Here is a 22,765-nt window from a genome sequence, read left to right on the forward strand (position 1 = left end):
TGGCTTCTGCCAGACAGCTTTACAAAAACTTCTCAGATCCACCAACCAAAATTTCAACTTTAAGGACTTGACTGCAATATTAACTATGCTGCCCCAGTGTCCTGCTTCATTTTCTCGTGATCTTGAAAACCCAGAAAGCAGCAATTTTGGGTTGTAAACTTTTTTGGGGGAGGTATGGGTAAATGAGCAGCTTCATCTGTGGCTATTACTGTGTCTAGGTCAACAGCATTAAACTCAGTGCAGCTAGACCACAGTATCATTGTTGTATGAGGATATGCTGTATGAAGGGACTTCAAGAACGCCCATTAAATTCTCAGGAGAAAAAGAAATTGTGGTGTTTCGTATTATATATTTTCTAAATAAAGCAATAGTCTCAGGAAAACAGCAAATAAATACTGAAGGAACAGAGGTGCCATAAATTTAAAAAAAAAATAAATAAATAAAAACAGTTTATTCAGCTTCCTCTGACCAGTAACCCACATTTCCAACCTCCCTCAAAATAAAACTCACCATACAATACAGTCAAGAGCAGGCTGAGGTAGAGTATTTCCACAGGTTTATGAAATTAGCTTTCCAAGAGAAATTTACTAGTCTGAAAAGTAACACTGTGGATATAGCACTGGGGTTTCATCTAGCCTTCCTTTAGGGATTTTCCATACCAAGTATGCCTAATGTATTCCTGCCCTCTGCACCTAAATCAAGTCCAGCCAGGAAAGCAGTGTTCTCCTCTATTTCATACTTCATCAATAACATAAGCTTCCCATATCTGCAGACAAATTCTCATCTCAATAACACCAGCACCTCAACAATAGGTGCTTTTTCACCAAATAAACTATCATCACTGTTTCATACACCAGTATAAACATCAAAGCTCCCCCCACCTTAAAAAAGAAAAATTACAAGCTAGCTGAAATAATTATGCCTCTTAGACTGTTCTAGTAGCAACAAGGTTAATTCTTACTTTAAAAATAGTAAGAGATGCTGGTTTGTTCTCTTATTATGTTCTTAGATTAACACAAACCTGACATGTACACATTGCTATCCCAAAGGCATTGAAATTTCTGTCTGGAACTCAGTAAACAACATCATTTCTGATAATCAAAACCCAAAGTTATTCACCCCTTCTACTGTGCTGGGTTTGCAGTCTCGTAAAATTTTTAAGTAACGAGAAGTATTTTGCCCATGGAAGCAGCAATTATAATTGCATGCAATGAATAAGAGCATCATTTCAAGCACAGCTATCTTTCAGAGCAGATAAGTTAATCTACACAGTAGACAATGAGAACCATGAAAACAACAAATCAAACCAGGCAAGCAATTGTTCAACACATTTAGCTTTGTTTATTCCCAAATACAAACTCTTGTGTCACAACATGCATTAGAATATTGTTATTGCTACATGCACCAACATATCTTTTGGGAGAGATGCTGAGGGAAACACACAGTGAAGTCAAACAGAACTGGGGATAAGCAATGAAAACTTCAGAAAGATCAAAGCAATAATGCCACTGCATCGTGTTGCACCTCAGCCCTGATCCTGCTGCTCCAGCCCTGGTGCCTTAACCACATGGAAGGAGGTTACACCAGAGGTATGGCTTTGCAAGAAGGAGAAACATCCATGCAAAGCACCACCACTCATTTTCAAAGACCAAGTCCATCTGCCAGAGAAGAAAGATTGGCACATGGACTTACCAACCACTGAGGTGCTGCTGGCTCTGCTCACACAGGCAAGCAGCAGCAATAACCTGTGACAGAGGCACACTCCCAACAGCTGAGCAGGGCTGGCTGGTGCTCAGCTCTGTATGAGGGCAGAGCTGCACTCACACAGCAACACAAGGAGGGGCAGGGGAGAATAGTCCTGCACACAACCATAGAAATGGCTGAGAAGAATTGGGGAAAAAAAAAAAATTAGAGTGCTCTCCCCACTCTTCTTAGCTCCTTGCCTGACTTCTGGTTTGTTTGGTTTCTTTGGGGCACTGGGCCAGGATTCCTGAAGAGTGATGAAGAGTCACAATGCTGAAGTTGGTGAAGTCTGAGTTCCTCACTTCTCCCACATGTATGAAGTAAATATGATATTATACAAAGCACAGCAGGGAGAACAGAGGAACAGAAAGAGGCACACATGCAAATAAAGACCTCCTTCCATCCCCAATTATGCCACCCAGAAATTCTTGCCAAAACACATGCCATTTTTTGCCTTCAATAAAAATCAGCAAGATGGGAAACCTAGTAAACAGGCTTTATTTTGTCTGTCCAGCTCAGGTTCTCCTTCCATATGTTTCCATTGTATCATTTACACTCCTCATACTGAGGCTTTTAAAAAGTATGTAGAGTTTATGAGAAAGTTTCACTCAAATCAGCTCATAATAGCCTTTTTCCTGAATCCACACCCCTTTACCACCACATCCAAACCCACCATTGCTAATGCTGTCTCTCTGTGTTCACTGGGAGCCTCTCACCCACCCTCACACTTTCTCTTCCCCTAAAACAAGCATCACCTGTCATCCAATTCCCTTATGCATGCTTTGGTATAATCATGTTTGTCTTTCTGACAAGAATCAGAAATGGAAATAAAGTTCATGCTGCATAACAATAATGTAATCTGCAGTGCTGCAACTGAACAACTTACTTTTCAAGAAGTCTAAAGCAACCTCCTCTCACTTTAAAACATACACGGGAAATCAGCCTTTTAAAACTAAGTGTAATATGCCAAGCAACTTGATTCAGCTACCAACTAATAAATTAGTGATAAAAGCCACTAGGAAGGATGCCAGGATCCCCTTCCAAACCACCAGCATCACCTTTCAGAAGCATACTTCAATTAGTCAAAATTAAAATGGGGCAGGAAAAAATTTCACTATTCTGATAGATATTTTTTGTTAGTATAATTAGTATTTCTCCATGGTTGCTTAAGAAAGCATTACTAAAACAGTTTTAGCATCAAGGTAGGAAAATACTGCATAGCCTAGAGTGCCCTCTTCCTTTTCTAAGAGGAATTTCAGGGAAATACTGTTGATGAAGATGTCAGTCGGAATGTCAAATAAAATAGATAACCAGACGGTATTAAAACATGAAAAAAGTTCAGTACAATTTAAGCAAAATCCTTACATGAGTGATGAATGTGATTCTACCTTAATAAATATATACTTACAGAGCCATCTGAAATTGTTCAAGCCATTTTTTCTTTAAGTCTTTAGTTTTGCAATAAACTTCTAAACCATTTTCACCTTGGATATGAATGAGGTAGAAGCCATAAGACCACTGCATAGGAAGATTGGTAATACAAAAGTCATCAGTTATGAAGAAAGGAAAGGGGGGAAAAAAACCTTAAAAATAACAAAGCATTCGTATATTCTTTAATTCATTAAATTTGGGAACAGTAAGACCACTTTATTGTGCTCCCTTAGAATGACTTACTTAAACATTTTAATTACCTCGAAATAAACAAAGTTGAAATTTCTGAATATTGACTCCAGCTTATATTTAAAATGAAAAACATCTTTAAAAATTGTATTTACATTTTAAATTCCCACAAAATGCTTCAAATTCTTGCTAAAAATAGACATTTTTTGTGAATTGGTGACAAATATTTACCTTCTTGTTTTCTTTATCAGTAGTGGGGTTATTTGTGATTTTGTATTTCTGAAGATCTATTATTTCCTTCATTTCATAATTATCCCCTCTCCGTTTGCAAACAATGACAGCTAGATCAAACAAGAAGATATGCCTATGAAAATACAATACAGAGATGGTTAAAAACACTCCAGAAAGCTAACACAAAAAAGTCTTATTTCACACACTTTCGCCAGTGGCACTTGAAATTTTGAAGGTGAAGAACTAAACTACTGACTAAAAACAACCAACACTGAAAGTACTTTTGCTTAAGACTGACTCCTTGTAAGAGGCTTAGTGATCTTGGAGAGTAATGTAATAACTAATTCTCCATTCATCACTTTGCACATTCCCTTGGTCAATGGCAGACAGGCTCTGTGAATGCCTGAATGTGAGAATCAATGAGCTGACCCCAAATTTACAGAGAGTTACTAAACAGGTTTTCAATAGCAAACACCACAAGTTATGCCATCACCTGTCTTGCCTTGCACGTTTGTCTAAGGTCGTTATCCTTATTTCCCCATCACCTTGAGGTCTCCCATACTGTAAGAGGGAATGGTTCTGAAATAGAAGCAACATACAGCAACAGTGTGAAGATCCACATTCAAATGTTAGACCACTCACCCCTTTTACACCAAAAAAAGACTTTTTAGACCAGGAAACAACATATTTTCCTCACTACAATATAAACTAAATACTATAAAGAATCAGTGCATTCTGTTTTTTTCTTCAAATAAAAATGTTTTCCCATTACAAAACCATCTGAGAGTCACTGTACACATACAAACCTTTAACTCTGCAAATACATTTAACTACTGACAACCTGAATAGCAAGATTTATGTACTTTAATATGCATGTCATTCTAAACCAAGCAAAACATACTTATACTTAAATATTATCAAGAATATTATAAACTCCTATGAAGTGAGGAAAAATACATCTAACAATATTTTTGATCAAAAGTGATTTAAAAATTGTATGTAAATTTAAAAATCACGTACCAAATTCTCAATTGATAGTTGAAATTGTCTGATTTCCCGAAGTGTTTCATTATCTCTCTTTACTTCATTTACATATTGAGCCAAGTCCTAGAGTATCAACAGCAAAAGGGAGGAAAATAATAGCTTTTCTATAACAGACTGCTTTAATACATTATTTTGATAAGTTTATTTCTAATTTTATCTTTGTCTTACCTACACTTGTAGTATTTCTTTTGAAATTCTCTTTAACATTCAAGAATTACCAATATGTATACCTAAATAAAAAAGGAATAAAGTACCTGCATATTTTCAATAATATTTACAACTCTCTTCCTGGTGTCTATTGGAACAGGAATTTAGTATCAAGAAAGAGGGAAACAAGTAATAAATTCACAAAAAAACCTGATATTTTCTGAATTTCCTTAGTGTTTTATTTTTAAGATTAAAAATGGAAATGTAATTTATGCAGCTCACTACTGAAAAAGCAGTCAACATCCAGCATCTGAGATAAATAGAGAATACAGCAGAAAACATATATAAGGTAGCTCAAAAGCAGAATGTAAGGTGTGAACGACTCATAAACCTGGGTGCTTATTAGAAGAGAAAAAGCTACTACCCCAGCAGTGGGATCTTGCTCTCACTGTTGCTCAACAGAGAGAAGCCATTACACAGCAGATTTTAAAAGGGGCTTTTGAAGGGATATACTACCTGAAGTCACCCGGTGAGATCATTATTGTGCCCTTTACCAGAACATGTACTGTACACATTTCACTAAAGCCTTTAAAATGCTCTGAAGACGCTTGAGTAATAGTGACAATTTGCTGGGGCTTCTCTGTTTATGGCTAGAGATGAGGAGTGAGCAGAAGAGATAATTGGTAGGGTCAGGGATGCTGAGAGCAGCGGCTGGAAAAGGCATTCTGATCTTCCTAACTTGCCTTTACAGTATCCCTTCAATATGGTCACAAATTTGGAGGGTGGGAGGAAAATACATCTTTTCCCTAAGGTGTTTTTAATCAGAATCTGTGAATAGCTGCAGTCATTATGCTAGCTTCCCAAATGGATCTGTGCAGAATACATTCACATCAGTCTAAAAAGACTTAGCTTAGAAATTAAATAACCTCTTTTCTTGCTGCCAGAAGAAATCCACCAACATAATCCTTCCAAGAATTTTCTTTCCTGGGGGGCAGTACGATTTTGCTAGCAGTTTTTCCAAAGACATTTTCTTTTTGTCTCTCTTGGTGAGAGACACCAGGGCTTTTAGAAGGAAAACACCAGTGCTACTCTGTTATTTCTACTACAATGGCAGGGACTACAGTAAATCAGAATGGGGGCAATGCTGCAGCCTTAAGGAGAGAGGCTCATACCTCAGGGGTTTGTGGGTTTGGAGGGGATGGGAGTGGTATTTTGTTTGGTTACACCCTGCCAGCCAGTGTGTATCTGCCACAGACACTCTGGCAAGAGATTTCTTTGATTTTTACAACCAACAGACGCCAACAATTAAGAAAACCAGCAAACTTGAATGAAAAAGCAGGGGTAAATATAAAATAGAGTTATTCTCCAAGCCAATTAGCAGCAACCAGGATGCATGGCGTGCCACTAGATGGATGAACACTCCATCTCTGTGCCATCTCTTTTCAGGCACCTCTCCGAGGGAAATTACCATGGTGTCCATCCCTCTACGTTCGCTGCACAAAAATGGATAACAAAAAAGGGAACTAAAAATCTCATTTGTGAGCTGGTTTGTATTCCAGGCATTCAAGGCAGTCACAAAATATGAGACAGCTGTGTGACCCAAAACTAACTTAGTCTGACTTCAGCATCTACTGTGGACCATACAGATTACAACAGGAGATATAATTTATGTCATGTTGGCTCCTTTCCGCACAAAGAATAGAAAAAACTTCCCAACTCCAGCACATGAATGTCACCATTCATGCTATGAAGGCAACTGAAGCAGATCTGTGCTTTGTTTCTGAAGCTGTGCAGAGGAGCACATAAATATATTACCTTGTGCACAAGGCAGCAGAGTTATTCTATAAAGCATTTGTTTGTACCAACTGCAGGTGAATGTATAGTGACAGGTACCCTACCTTCAGAAAGATGTAACTGCTTTCAAAGGTAGCACTACAGAGATCATATTAAGATGACAGAAAAAGGTCTTGTAAACAAAACCAGTTCTCCATCTCACTGGGAAATTACTGATCTTGATTCAAATTGACTTACAGTAGTAGAAATACTCCTAGATTTCAGAAGCAAGATCAACACAATTGAAACACCTGTTTTCAGCAAATGCACAAGTAGCCCAAAATGGGAAAGTTCCATTTCACAAACCCTCTGCTTCAGAAAACTACTGAATTTGTTTCCCAGACTTGAGCAAAATCCTCAACTTTATACTTGCCATTACATACAAAGCTCACAGGAAGCTGTGAAAACATGTTCAAAATGTTGTGAAGAACATGATCAACATGATCTCCTCCAGGAAACAGAATTCTGAGCTACCTTTCTAAGCACTAACAGGCATAAATATTTCACTGCCATAAATACTCACCTTCATTGCATCAAGTGCCAGTTTTAGATTTGCCTTCTCCATAGGATCAGTAGTGTGCTTTACCAGCTCCTGTGGACAGAGCAGTTAAAACTTTCCACCCACTGTTTGTCATCTGTATAAATTGAAATCATTGGTCACCCCCACCCACAAAAAATAAAGAAGCCAAAACCAGAAAACACAGCCCAAGCAAGGCATTTTCATCCCCAGAGTGAGCAGCCTATCAGTGAGTGGGGACTACTGCAAACAGTTAATTGGCAAGTGTTTAGGAATGATTGCTGCACAGCCTAAACACTGACTTTAGCTGTTAATGAACCATCACGAGAAGGGAATTTGGTCTGTCTAGCACTTAAAACTTGCCAAATCGGATCATTACTGTATGTGCATGCTGGAAGCCCAGGTAAACAACACTCAGGTTCATTTGCACGTTGCTATATGGTATTTCATCCGGTTCCAAAGCATGCACTTGTCCACAGACAGCGATCCATGCTGGCACTAAAACCTCAGCTGAAGTGTGCATAGATTAAAAGTCACTGTCTCATTATACATAAGAGGAAACTGACTCAGAAAACATACTGAAATCAAATTTACATGTTCAAAGAACTCTTTTAGCCACTTCCCAAATGGAAAATACAGTCTTTTTTGGGCTTTATGAAGTAGAAATGTAACCTCTTGGGGAAACAGGTCATTTCTTCTTTATAATTTGAGGCAATAACTAAATATTTCAGCTCACATAACTTAGTAAAAATCATAAGAAATTAAATAGTATTTTATACTCATATTAAAATTAATAAGTAATTAGTATTTATATTTGCATTAAAATTCTAATAATTTACTCATTATTTTCTTTCCAAGTCTGTAAAACATTTTTCTTGTACAACATATAGATAGTTACACAGAGCACAGTGACATTGTATTTCATCTTTCCACAATATACGGGTTGATTATAAAATCATGAATCAGATCTCGTAACTTTTAAAAAAAAAAAAGTTGTACCATTCGTTTTGCTTTTGTCCAATTTTGCATTGATCAAAATATTGATGACTCGTATATATAAGTATTTCAAAAATTTAATATTACAAAATGTATGTTGTTCTGCAGAGTAAAAATTATGCTCCATATATAAGTAGTAGATCTTTTTAAAATGACATTTTACAAGCATCAGCAGGGTTGACAGTCTAATATAGTAATACATTTCTTTGCAGCTGAACTAATGAGTCTCCTGGCACAGCTATCAAATTAAATTTATAAGACTCTCCACCCTAACTAACTGCAAAAGCTAATGCTTTGTGGATTATAACAAGAAACATTTCAAAATAAATATGGCTTAATTGCAATTTATGACAGCAAAGAAGTATCTTAAAAGTACACCGTGTGTATGGCCCAGCTTCCTTTTTGGGGGGTAATGGTTCACATTTCCAGGTACCATGATTATGGTTTGGTACTGTTAACCACCTTAAAAACTCCAACAATAAAAGGTTCAGAGACTGAGGAAACAATTGTGTTTTATTTGATTTTCCCCTGATATGCTTCAGCTCTAAGAAATGATCTCTGGGAGAAACCTTGCACTTGACTGAATTTTATTTCATAACATATCCAGGGAAGCGTCAATCACCTTCCTTTGATAAAGACATTTAGCTTTCATTTTTACAATCCACTGATGATAAACAATCACAGTTTTGCTCTCAGCCCCCTTAAATTTCAAAAATAAAATACCTGGAGCAGTAGGTGATATTTTAGTACTCTTTGCATTGGAACCACTAAGAGATCCCGCAATGTAAATTTCCCATTATTGGCCCTCTTGGAACATTCCTAGTTCAAAGCAAAAGAAAGAATAAGACAATAGAGCTAAAAAATAACCTATTCAAGTGATATATATGAAAATTCAGGGACATATTAAGTTTATATTATATTATATAAGCTTAATTATAATAATTATATAATATAACTATATTATAAATAATATCAACAAATTGAAGAAAAACAATTGATATGGCAATACCAAAAAAAGGAAAAAAAGCCTGCATTTAGTCACTTGTTCTTAGATGTTTTAACATACATGAGAGAGTAGAACAAAGGCAACAGAAATTAGGCATTCTGCGCAGCTGAAAAAAAATTATATATTCCTATGGGGGAAAAAAAAAGCAAAAGGTAATCATGGAAACTACAGGGCAGTCAGTCTCACTTCAGCACTTCGCTGCAAAAGTTGTGGAGAAAGTCCTCTTGGCAGCAATATCTGGGCACACAAAGAAGGCCTCTGGGAAAACCCAGCATGGATTTACCACAGGTAAATCTATGCCTGCCCTACCTGACTGCTTTCCACAATGAAATGCCTAGATCTGTGAATGGGTGGGGACAGTCTGCCTGGACTTTTCCAAGGCTTCATCTCTCACAGTAGAGTAATATCCAGGTTAGGATGTTCTGCTCCAGGTCTACAAAAAACTGACTGAATTATGAGGCTCAAAAAGCGCTGTGACTGATGTTTCCTGCACCACCTGAGGCATAGCTGCAAACAGAGCTCTTCAGGGCTCTGTCCAAGGCCCCCTCCTCTTTAGTGCCATTGGCAATGATCTGCAGGAAAAGGCACAGGCCACCCAGAGCAGGTCTGCAGACAGCACAGCCCAGGGTGCCACTGACACCCTTCAGGGCACGCCCAGCACAAACCTCTCATGAATGCAACAAGGCAAAGTCCCTCACCTGGCAGGCACTAGCCAGGGACATGCTGACCCTGAGGGCTGAGCAGGTGGGCAGCAGCTCTGCAGAAAGAATCCAGGGGTCATGGCAGACAACTCTGAGGCTACAGGACAAAGGCTTGTTCAGCCTACAGGTCCCTCCCAGACTGTGTGATCCTGCAACTCTACTTTCCAGCTGAGATATGCTGATAAATGGAAGGGTACCACTGATGGTCACTTCCTGAAAGAAAGCCCTTACTCTCCTAATGTCAGTGGCAAAACTCCCTTCACGACCAGGATGTGCAGTTCTGTACATGCAGCATATTTTCATTTGATCAAAGGGTCCAAAAGAATGAAGGGAAATACATTCACTCATCAGTCCAACTTGTTTCATCATCATAAAGGTTTTGACTTCAATGAAGGCAGGACATAGTCACAGAAACATATGGTATAATGTGTGTATGTATATATATATACATGTTAAAAAATACTGATACCTCTAACTTCAATTTAACATCTTCTTTTGTCTTAGAGATATTGTCTAAGCATGATATCGCTATCTCCACTTGACTGCAGTACTGTCCATAAATAACCAACCTAAATCAAAGCAAGAGAAAGAACAAAAGAAACATTCATTTATTTAAGAACAACCCTTGATCATTTTTTCACAATCCCTATTTCAAAAGGAGCAGAACCTACATAAGCAAGGATAGAATTTAGCCATGTGTTCAATGGGCAGCATGAATGAATGAATGAAGACTATTCAGGAGAACAGTTCTGGTCTACTTTCAAAATGGTCTAAAATCATTGCATTTTCCTTTAATAGTTACATATGTATAAATATGATCTGATAAATACAGGATGCATTAAAAAGTAGCAAAGCTTCTGCTGAACAGAGGAGTCAGTAGTATTTATAGCAATGTAGACTTCTGAGGTTGTAATGAATAAATTCTGGAGCATAAGTTTAATAGGATTAATTACAGCCACCCTTTAAAGAATTTGTAGGTTATGAAAACTGATCTGTCTCCAACAGTTTCTATCAGGTCTGAACTCTCAGATCAAAATAATAATGTATGAAATCTCAAGAAATTTTCAATAGATGTCAAGTGAAGCAATGCTTCCTGAAGGAGCCTGGTTTTATGACAGGAGTTTCTTGCCTCCCTATGGAGTGCTTCTTTCAGCTAGTCCAGTGCCAAGAGTGCTTTTTTCTTTCACCTTTTCATTTATTTCTTGAGGTGATTTCTTCTGTATGCTTCAAACCCTTCTTGGTGGGTTCCCATGAGCCTTCCACTGAGGTCTCTTAAATTTCTTTTTCTCTCACCTAACCTTTACCCTTTTCATTCGTTTCTTCACAATAAGATGATGACAATTATTTAAGACTTATCACTTACAATTACTTTTAATCACTGTATGGTTCAGATACTGCATTAACCTCTGTTCCCTTTTTTATAGTATAAACTTGCTATTCCTCCTCAGTGTCCTTTGTTCCTCTTTTAGCACAATTTCAGAACAACTTTAGAAAGACAAGCATTTTCCAGAACAACTCCTTGTCCCCTGACTCCCTCCTACAGCAGCAGTGCAACAGCCTGGGAAATAACTTTGTTCTGCTCCAAACTAGAAGCTGAGACAGAGGTCCCTGAAGGCAGGACTGTTTATGGGCAGCCTGGGACACCCTCCTCCCTTGGAAAACTGTCCCATCCAACATTCTTTGGATGCTGCTGTCCATTTCCTCACACACCAACTATTACCACAATAACCCTCCTTCACCCATCACCCTGAAGCAAACACAGTTACCTCCCTCAAGTCTTTCTGACTCTACTCCCAGAAGAACCTCATTTTTAACCAAAAACCAAAGGTTATTTTAAGAGAGGTCAGCAATAGCCAACAGAACAAGTGTTTTTCAGCCAAGTACCATGGGCATTTAAATTCATCTGTGTAGTCCAACAGCTGTTCAGTGCTGGCAGAAGGAACAATATGAAAAGGTGGGTAAAAAAATTGGCAATTAGCCCACAGGGTATGGCATGTTGCCATAGCTATCCTGTTATCAGCTTGGCTGCTTTTCAAAGCTCAAATGTAAAGGTTATTTGCTTTACTGTCACACCTCTGACTCAGGGTAAAGCAAGACCATAGTCTCTTCTCTTCTCTTTTACATCTGCTGCTGTCTCCTCTTTCCTGTTATGACCTCTTCTGTTTTTCTTTAATCTGAAATATCCCTAGTAAGTATCCTTTTTTTAATCTCTTAAACAATACTAATACATGCCATAAAATATCTGGGATTACGTGCATGAAAAAAAATGTTGTGCAAAGCAAGAGATTTAAGTTTCCATAAAAATGTATTTGTTACCTGTCTAAGTAAAAATATTGCCAAAGCTGCACTAACGAGAGAGAGCTCATAAAACATTTTGACTTCCAGGCTCAAAACACCAAAACTAGCTTGATAAGGATATTTACTTTGAATTTAATCCCATTTCAGAAATATTCATCAAGCAAAAATACAGTAAAATACCAAACTGAGCATATATTAGCACAATTAGTAAGAGTGCTTAAATCTTACCTTTCCTTGTAGTTAATAAAAATTTGATATAGGTTCTGATCATTTTTGTTAACAATGGAATCATTGATGTCCTGTGTAAGATTCCTGTGAATTTTCACCAAATCCTTAAAAACAGTAATGGGGAGAAGAAAAGCTTTGTAAAAACAGAATGGCTTAAAACTTTGACTATAAAAACAAATTATTTTATGTTAGACCCATTAATTTCAATAAATTGGAAAACAGATCATCTGAGAGTAGAATCTAATTTCAAGGTTTGGCACATCTTCTGTATAGCACAACAAGAAATCTAAACTCCAAGAACTACCTATTAGAGACTAATTTATTCTAGCTTGAAACATGCACTGTTAATTCACCTTTATTTTATAATGATAATTTTAAAATTAAGCAAGTCAAGTAAACGCATTAGTGAAAAGTTGAAGTAATGATTCATGTCCCTGAGCTGTGAAAAATTATTTTTGTACATTACATTGGTCAATTAGTGATGTCCTAATGCTAAATTAACTGCAATCATAATGAGTTTCCCAATACAGCAGGCAACTAATGTCTGAGAGAAAGAAAATATTGTAGAAAGATTTGCTCTTTGATTACTGTTGCAACTCTCTTTGCTTATACACTATCATACATAAACTACAGGAGATTGCATCAGCCTTAACACTGTATGGAGAATTCACAAGAAATTAAGCCAAAACAGGTTAAGGAATTTTGAAATCTGGGTAACTGTAAGTAGTATACAGATCACTGGAATGAAAAAGAGAGGACTGTTTAACAGAGCAAGCCACTGAAAATTATTTATTGCAAGAAATTATATTCTACAAAAACAATATTCAATATTGAGTCGTGAACTAAGTTGAAACATTTCCCTTCACACTGATGAAAACTAACAGTACATACAAGGTCAATCACATCACTGATGAGGGTGCAGAATCTTGAAACAGATGAAATTAAGTTGCTAGCAACTGTATGGCCTCATCCTCAGAATCTTAAGTTGCAGTACACAGACATTATTCCAGAAATGCTTCTCAATTAATGTATTTGGAACAGGAGCACTTTTTCTAAGGAGCACACAGGGACTCAGATAAGCAATACCCCTGAAAAACAGTTTAATGCTAAGGGGACAATGGGTCTTTTTGTGTTTCTATCTCTAATTCAAATCAAGTTTTAAACTAAACTGATGTTAACATCATTTGAAGTTAATAAATGTTCCAACACTTCAGTATGCATTATGTGTACTTTCATCTCTCTTTTCTCTGTATGTCCATATGCATAATTCACAGGCAGGCATAGGTACAGACACAAGTGCATTTATATATGAGTGCACACATAGATGTACATGCAAATGCATATATATATATACATAATAGAGACAGACATATACAGACACAAATACAGAGAAAGCCAAGCCATACATTCCCTTTAAAGAACAGAACTTAGAAATATAAGTGCCAATGAAAGGCACTCTCTTTAAACTGGCAATTTTGGGTAATTGGAGGGTTTTTACTTCAAAATGAGGTATTTTAATATCAGCAGTTGATCCAGCAAGCATCTTTTAGAGTCTATTTAAGGAATATAACATCACTCTAAGGAAACAATCCTTCACCACAACCCCATGACAGAAGAAAATCCATTCTGTTCTGAGAACACAGCACTTGCTCACATCTCACTTTGCTGCAGAGCTCTGTGTAACAGCTATTTTTAGTTTAAAACAAGCTTCCACTGCCCTCCAGCCTTCCTGCTGAGGAACTGCCACACAGACAAGGTCTGAGCAGACAAAGCATTTGCAAATATTTTTGGCTTAGGCAAGTCCTGTATTTCTTTTAAGGTTATTGGATGCCTATGAAGTGCTCCTGGAGTTGGAAATAAGCAGCATCTTCTTACAGCAGAATACTGAATGCTGACAACACAAAGCAAAATAAAACAACTCAAACATAAGGTTGCTATGTGTCTCCCTAGTCTAACATAAAAGGGTTTTTTCTTTCTGAACTTATGTGATCCCATGCAATCCTTTAACTAGGATTGAGTGGGCTGACCTCCCTGTTTGTGCTTACAGCATTCAAGCCCTTTCTGTACACTTTTGCAGCTGTTTCCATTGACTGGAATAAGGTCTTTCAATAAAAATAAGTCAATATACCTGGGCACACAGAGCCTTAAGAAAGAGGTTTACAGTAACTTAGGCAGGGCCCATCATGGCTTTATTTACAATGGGTAAGAAATACTAATGCAGGACAGAATATAAATTTGCTTTCAAAAGCAAAGGGATCTCTGTGGGGAGCTGATGTAATTCAAGAAGACAAGTTAGTTACTGATATCTGTGACAGTGTTTTGGACTTATATTCAAAGTGGAGGACATGACAGCAATTAAGAGGCAGAGTGAAAACTTGACTGAGGGAAAAAAAAGGGATAAGGTATCATCCACATAATAAGTGTCATAACCTACCTTCTATCAGGATGATGCTGGAACAGCACCCAAAATGTTTTTATAGACAGGCCAGGTTCTCACAGAATAAAATAAAACCCCCAACACCTCCTCCTACAAGCTGAGAGCCTGTTGGACATGCCAGAGATGGCCAAACCAGAGGTGATATTTTACAAGCAATAACAACTTAATGTGGCCCATGGGCCACACTCTGGGGACCCTTCCTTTACAAAGGCCTCATAAAAGAACATTGCTTTCATTTGTCTTTATTGAGAGAGGCTTCAGACCATTTCTGATGTCTTCCTTTGAAGTTAGACAGAGTAAAGACATGCTGAACACTTATCAACTAAAAATATATGTAAATTGTCATGCTGTTTTGATTAAGCCAAAAATAAATGACACAAAGTAGCAATCACAGGAACCACTATTGTGTTTCAGTCAAATAATAGGTTTCCTAGATAGTTCACAGAGGATTTCTTTATCCTTTCCAGCACCAGACTCTGAATCCAAAACTATGAGTTGTGTTAAATTTCAAGTGTGTTCAATGATGTAAGAGCCAGGGCAGCTACAAGGACTTGCAGAGCAGCTACAGATAGTCAGTATACAGTGATAGGTAACTTAGTCACAACTTTGTATCACCATTAAAATATCAGCATTTATTAGAAGATAATCCATTTCTAGAAAATATTAGCTTTTAAGGATCAAAAATACTCCAGTTTATAACAATTCATTATCTCACAAGCTAATACACTTTATCTTACCTTATTCCCTCAAGTAGAAAAAAAAAATTGGTAGTACACATCTTTTTTAATCGACTAATATCCACATAAAGACACCATGCATTGTATTTCAAATAATCACTTTGTGCAATAACACAACACAAATGTATCACAATCAGCTATTAACCTCATATCTGCTCATTAAATATGCAATTACTCACAGGAATGTTGATGAAAACAGTATCAAACTCTGATGCTGACAGAAACCTTTTCAATGGCACCATGAAAAACTGAAAGAAAAATAATTATATATACATTGTAATTCTATCTTCTAGACTGCTATAAAAATGCATGTTATAAGTCTGTAAGCAGTGTCTTACTTTCTCAATCGATTCCAGAGTTTCAGTGTACTTCTCTTCAGTTTGCTTTATTTCAGCTAGACAACAGCTTCTGATGTCATTTTCAGGACATTTCTGCAATTACAATGGAGTCAAGCTTAAGTCATTAACAGGCACCTAATGGATAACAAATGGGTTTATTTGTTTAGAATTACGCAATTAGGATAACTGCTTCCTGAAATTCTCTGAGTACTGCAGCCTCCAAAGATGACAGCAATAACCAAGAATATTTTAATGCTCAATTAGCTGATTACTTTAGTAAAATCAAAATCAAAGTAATATTATGAAAAGTTAATGCTTAGACATAAAACACTGAAGTATCAGCATGTACTTTGAAAGCTGAAATACAAGGTCACATTTAATTTACATCCAGACTGAGCAATCTTATTTAAAATACTCAGCAGTTAATAATTCCATTAAACTTAACGGGGCTAAATCATGTAAACAACTTTGCATTGCAATAAATATTGAATTCAGTGTAATACTTGTACTTATTTACAGTTTTTCCCCTTTTATTTTTCAAGGGGAGCTTTCTCTTCAGATACACTTGGAGTATGTCCTCAGATCAGGAAGTGCAGTAACCTCAAAATTCAACTCTCACATATGTATGTGTGTATCTCCAACAAGACCCTGGGATTTTTCCATGTAAACCACCAGACTCATCGAATGTGGCAGTAATTATCAGTAATTACATGACACTATAAAAATAGTTTACGAGCACTCTTACCCAAGATAGGATTTACAGCATTACAGCTTCAATAAAATCCTATTTCAAATAAAGAGTAAATAACCAAAAGATGATACGGAACCTTTCATGTCAAGCAAGTTACAGAAGGTCTGGAGATATTAGAAGTCAGCATGGACATTTGACACTATAACTGGATAGGCTCTTGCAGTTAGAAGCAGTAACAAACCCAAAATGTTTTCTCCAACAACAGTAAGCAGTATCTCAATAAGCAACAGAACTACAACATTCTTTCTGAAGCCTATTTACCAATTTGCAACACCCTTCAACTTATCCCTGGTTTTATCTTACTCATTGTCATCCAGTGTAGAGAATTCCTATGCTGCACATAGACCAGACGACTAGATGTTGTTCAAATACAGAGAGAGTCAGAAGTAGAAATTTAGCTCTTTAGTTCTTTCCATTCAGAAAAAAAAACACTTCTAGCTTTTGAACAAAAGACTTTTCTCTTCTAGGAATAGCAGAATTTCTAGACTGAAATTTCAACATTTAGCTCTTGGTATGTTCAAGAGCTAGACTCCTTCCCCTCCCTCTTTGCTGCCAGTCTGACACACCTGCTAAGCACAGCACAGAGTAAGCCACACTTAACACTGTCCACACACCTCCTACACTGCCTGGCCACCTTAGAGCAGGAAACGTATTCCTACCACCTCAATTACATAGCAAGTTACAAATCATACAGGTACATAAAGCCTGCTCACTGCTTTGGCTGATCTCCTCTACCTTTCTCTCTTTGTCTCTATGTGACTCTACAACCAGCTCCTACAAGTGGAACACAGCTTCTCACTCTCATTTACCGGGTGCTGCAATTTCAGAAACTATTCTTGAAAACCTAATTTGGGCAGTTTTTCATTTTCCCACAATGAACATTAAGGTTCCATCTTTATCAGATGCAGACATAAGTAACCATTTTGCAAAAATACAGTCTGATCAGAAGAATTGTGCTTTGTGAGCATCATCACGTTCACTCTCATCTCAAATCTATCACTTATTCCCAAATTCTTTTGTACAGGGAAGGAGACACTGTCACAGTTAACTTAGTTAATCTCTATAAAGAATTAGAATTTAACATTATTTAGCCTTTCAGCTAAATTTTTTACCTTTAGCTCAATACTGTGGAAAATGTTTGCAGTACTTGTGCAGTTACAGAAGTTGCTGTACTCTATAGTTTATATTCATTTGCAAATTTGGGGAGTTTGTGGTTCATCAATACTTGTATGAGCAATGCAAACAAATCCTGGCATTTCAGTTAGAACCATTCACCTCAGTTTAGTGCTCACCTAACCCAAAGAGATCACTCACACTGACACTTTCAGGAGAAATTGACATACCAATTTTTCTATCCACACCACAGACATCTAGAATTTGAGTGCAATAAACAAAAGGAAAGAGGGAATAAGAAAACGTGTGATACCACCAGTACAGGTAAGAAAAGCTGCCTCTGAAGTTCAGCTACTCCTGGAGAAAACTTAGTGGAACAGTTTACCTTGCAACATAATGACAACCTAATGATCAACAAAACATGGTTGAATAACAAAACATGGTTGAAAAAAACCCCATGGTTGAATAAGCAGGAAATTCATTAGTTTGAAGCAATTCTCAGTTGTCCTTATTAGGCCAGTTGTCCAAACTACGGCTGAAATAATATTATAGACAATAATTTCACAAAATTATAACAATTTTGGAGGTAGGACACTTTCAAGTAAGCAATTAACTGCTCTTAAAATAGCTGGTAAATTTTACTACTCAAAACTATCAAAGTAATGGCTGTATTTCATTTAAAATTCACTCTATTTTTTAAGCTTACTATAGTTAATGTTAATAGTTAATACTATTAATAACAAATATAGTTAATACAATACCCAAATAGCCTGTAAAGTCTCACGTAGGAGATAAAGCTCTGCATATGACAACTCTGGACAGTGAGGAGTGTCACTGAAACTATCTATTAGGACATCATTTCAACTTTCAAAAAGTTAACTGCTGTTGTTCCAAAGTGGCTAGGAACTGAAAAACATACAGGTTGCTGTGCTGCTTCATCTTTCATTAGGTCTTCATAAACTTCCCCACCTTCATCTTCTCCATAGACACAATCATATAACTCCTCATCTTCCTCAACACCAGTTTCACTGAAAAGACAAGACAAGAAACAAACTGTGCAGCACAGACAAAGAACCACCAGCTCTGCAAGGGACTACTCATTGGAGACGTTTCTACAGTAAACAAACAAATATTGATTAGTAGAATATCTAATGAAAACAACTCATTAAGGGAAATTAAGTCCATTAATTTTCTTTTCTCAATTCATTTAAAATACATTTTATAAAATCAACACAATACTGAAGACTACATGAATTTAAAATCACATGGGAACTAAACCAGACAGCAAAAGCAACATCTCAGGACAGTTTTGTCATAAGCTAAAATCCAGCTGCCCTCTTCTCCTTGACCCTTTTCCCACAACATCCAGTGAAGTGAAGCTGCCTCTCCTGACTGCCTGGCATCCCACTACACTGGGATGTGGGACACTGTTACAGATCTTCTTCCTGCCTGAAGAAAAGACTGTCCAGGGTGAAATACAGTAAAGACTGCAGATCAGGCACTGTACCTCCACATCATAAACCAGAACCTGGATCATCTCATGCAACCTTCAGCTACACAAAAATGAGAAAAGGAACCAATCAAACTGAAAATCAGACAGTTCTATGAGACCAAGTATGCACAACTGATGCTCTCCCATTACCCAGACCACAGAAATAAAGCAGAAAAAGTCAATGCTCAACTCTACCCTCAGCTAATTCAGCTTCATTACAGTCAGCCCTGCTGGAGTGTTACCTACTTTGTGCTAGGACTGTATCAAGCCCATAATGTCTTTCATTCCTATTTCTTAGGGTATGTCTACAAAAGAACTCTAAAAGATGTTGAAAGTAGTGGAGTCACAATAACAGTATTGAAACTGGATCAGATATGCTGACAATTTTGAGGTTTTTCCTGTTGGAAGACAACACTGACATCCTTCAGAGTAAAAACCAACAAGTTAGTCCAGCATTTCACTTCCCACCAGCAGGGATGGTGTGCTAGCACTACACATTAAACACTGGCAGCTGTCAGATGCAGCAGACACACTCATTCCACCACCTCTGCTCCAGGGAAAAAAAAAGCTAGTAAAAAGGCAGAGTAAGAATAGAAACATTTAACTACTACAGCACTTTCTGATATTAAAAAAAAAAAAAAAAAAAAAAAAAAAAAAAAAAAAAAAAAAAAAACCCAGCACACCACTAAATTCTTTAGACACCATTTAAACTCAGGGACAATTAAATTAATTTCAAATAAACTTACTAAAAATTGAGGAGAACTAAGAAGTGTGGGCCATTTGCATCATTCACTGGCACATTTCTTATTCTTGAATTGCTTCCTCCACAATTGAGACACCATGCAACTATTAAATTTCCATTAATAATATTCATAATTTGTTGCACAAGAAGAGTTACAAATCAATTTCTTTGGTATGATTTGTTAGCTTTTTTTCTCTAATAAAAAAAAAAAGTGTCTGATGAAAATTGTGTCTGTCTCACAATGCTGAATTTACATACCCACTTGAGAACTGGTGGAAATACTATTTTCAAGTAGTTCTAATGCCACGACATCTAAGAGATAAGGATATCACCTCTTGTCCACTCAGGTCTCAAAAGAGACTGCAACTCCTGCCTTCTGCACACTCTGCTACACAGAGTGAAAAGCAGTTATCTATGAGTCAGTCAGTCAGCTGCGGAGATGAGGACCAGCTTTGCAGGGAACGTGGTGAATTGAGCAATGCCAATCATGGTGAGGTTTCCCTTCTTTATAGGCACTGAAGAAACAAATCCCTGGTGTGAACAGCAGCTCCTCTCCCACACTGCAGCAAGCCATGTGCAATGAGTGCTGGTGAACACTGAGCCTTGGTACAGTGAGCTCTGACCTAGCCCTTGTCCAACACGATTCCTCATGAATCTTCAGAGGTCCCAGCCATGGGACACATGAGTATCCTGAAAATTCTGCAAACACTTACCCAAAAGAGGTAAATGCACTCACATTAAGAATTTCACTGACTTTAGGGATAAGGTCCACTTGAATTATGATGCAAACATGCATTTTTTTTGCAGGTTGAAGACAATTTCCTTGAGTCCTTTTCAAGTGATATTGCAATCTTCTGAAAGCATTCTTATAGCACTGACAGGTAACTTAAAAATGCATTCTTTATTTACTTTGCTACCAGCACCCTCTATGAAACATGCTGCTTTATATACACAAATATATCATAATAATTCAAAAAAGTTTTCATTATTAATTCTTCCTGGTCAGCATGATGACTAACAAAATATTTACAAATTAAATAAATATTCCATCTCATTAAAACTTTTGTTTTACAGCATAATACAAACAATAGCATGCAACTGAAAGAAAAAATCTGTAACTAATATATTTACAACATACTCTATTAAATCAGGAAGACCTTTGTAGATATCTTCATCATCAATGCTTTCTTCTGTAGGGAAGGGCCTATAGAAAAAAATAGCATTAATTACAGACACCACTAGCCTAGTCAAGCAGTGTACTTCTGTTTGGTATCCAAAATTTTCACATAGATTATTGTATGCTAATGTGCTGATATTTTCCCCCCTTTCTCTGATGAGGAGTATATGTGTATTTATATTTCGTCACGTGGATTGACAATATAATAGAAAAAACCCTACTGGACACAGTTGTTATAAATCACCACTAATACATATTGTTGACATTTTTCAACCAGAAAAAAAAAATCATCAAAACTTTCAGGTTTGGTCTGGTTGGGGTTTTTCAGTTTCTTTTTGAAAACAAGAATCTCACAAACTTGACCAATTTTTCTGACTTTTTAGAAGAAAGAAAGAAGAGAAACCCCACTTTTGTCATTACATAAATCAGCACTGCATCAGCTTGACTCCTGATCCCCGTGTCACCATTATCACACCAGTTCTGCAATACCAGCTGCTGCCCTGTTCACCTCCTGCTTCAGCAGGAGCAGTACACATAACTCAGGCTTTTCACTGAGAGTCCCAGAGGTAGCAGATCCCTTTTGTAACTCCTCAGAAGTCCAGGGCCTTGCTTAGCTGCCCACCTGGCACTGTGGCTTACAGCTAGAGAAGTTCTCAGTGGGGGACACAGCCTATACTGCCTCTAACAACTTTTCCAAAGAGCAGTACACCAAGAGCCATTACTCCCCCCATTCTCTATGGCAATAACATACCTTATTCCTGTGCCCAGTGCTATAGGCGTGCGGGAAAGCTTAGAAAGTGTTTCTATCACCTGCAGAAGAAGGAAACAGAAACTGATTAGTTGTAGAACAGAAGCAATAAAATCTTTGTTCTCTGATGTTTCATTATCAGCACCACTACATCACATCAAACTATATAACCAGAGACAAAATCTGGCTGTGCCAAACAGCCAATTGGACCTGGATGCACTTGTAATCAAATTTTGTCCTAGAGACTGCTTGAAACGCTTGTGTCTGTCCCGGCACCCGCAGCAGAAGGGGCCGAGCCTTGGCGCACGGCGGGCACCAGATGGAGCCAGAGGCCGAGGCAGCAGCCCCGAACCCTTCCTCGTGTATGAAAGGAATACTGCAGCCTGCAGGACCTCATCCTGAGAGAACACCTCCTGTGCCCGCTGAGCTTACACACAAGGCGAGGGGGAGCATTAGGAAGGGTAGAACACACACACGGTCACACACATGAAGTTGTTTTGTTGGCAATTGAATTAATGCAAGACCTACTTTGCCTCTGCCTGGCAAGTCCTCTCCATCATAACTATTTACTCATACTCAGATATGGAAGTCTTATTTGCTAGAGAGAGAAAATGACCCAAAATGACACCCTGCCTGAATTTCCATGCTTCCAATGATAAGACTCCTCAGAGGTTTCAGCTTGTATCTTTTCATATCAAAATCCATATTAAGCAGAAGAGAGATCTCCAAAGGAGGTTTTTATCAGCAATATCAAAATTCAGTTCAGCAATTCTACATTTCACAGGCATCTGGGAATAATCGCTACAAATTCAGTTGTTTATTTTTGAAGTTCTAATTACAAGACTATCATGACCATAAAAGAGACT

General features: G+C 37.4%; 1 protein-coding gene across 1 annotated transcript in view; it reads right to left on the reverse strand.

Moving 5' to 3' along the window:
- VAV3 (vav guanine nucleotide exchange factor 3) overlaps nt 1–22,765 on the reverse strand; it is a 147,436-nt gene that overhangs the window by 72,828 nt on the left and 51,843 nt on the right. Inside the window, exons 3-15 of the mRNA XM_083867189.1 lie at nt 21,903–21,961; nt 21,113–21,178; nt 18,660–18,768; nt 15,877–15,969; nt 15,718–15,786; nt 12,365–12,468; nt 10,308–10,407; nt 8,855–8,950; nt 7,142–7,210; nt 4,615–4,701; nt 4,088–4,173; nt 3,595–3,727; nt 3,152–3,261 (exon numbers count right to left, since the gene is read on the reverse strand). Coding sequence (XP_083723315.1) covers nt 3,152–3,261; nt 3,595–3,727; nt 4,088–4,173; nt 4,615–4,701; nt 7,142–7,210; nt 8,855–8,950; nt 10,308–10,407; nt 12,365–12,468; nt 15,718–15,786; nt 15,877–15,969; nt 18,660–18,768; nt 21,113–21,178; nt 21,903–21,961 — 1,181 coding nt within the window. The remainder of the gene's footprint in view (nt 1–3,151; nt 3,262–3,594; nt 3,728–4,087; nt 4,174–4,614; nt 4,702–7,141; nt 7,211–8,854; nt 8,951–10,307; nt 10,408–12,364; nt 12,469–15,717; nt 15,787–15,876; nt 15,970–18,659; nt 18,769–21,112; nt 21,179–21,902; nt 21,962–22,765) is intronic.

Source organism: Zosterops lateralis (genome assembly GCF_965231275.1).
Source record: "Zosterops lateralis genome assembly, chromosome: 9".
NCBI classification, from domain to species: domain Eukaryota; kingdom Metazoa; phylum Chordata; class Aves; order Passeriformes; family Zosteropidae; genus Zosterops; species Zosterops lateralis.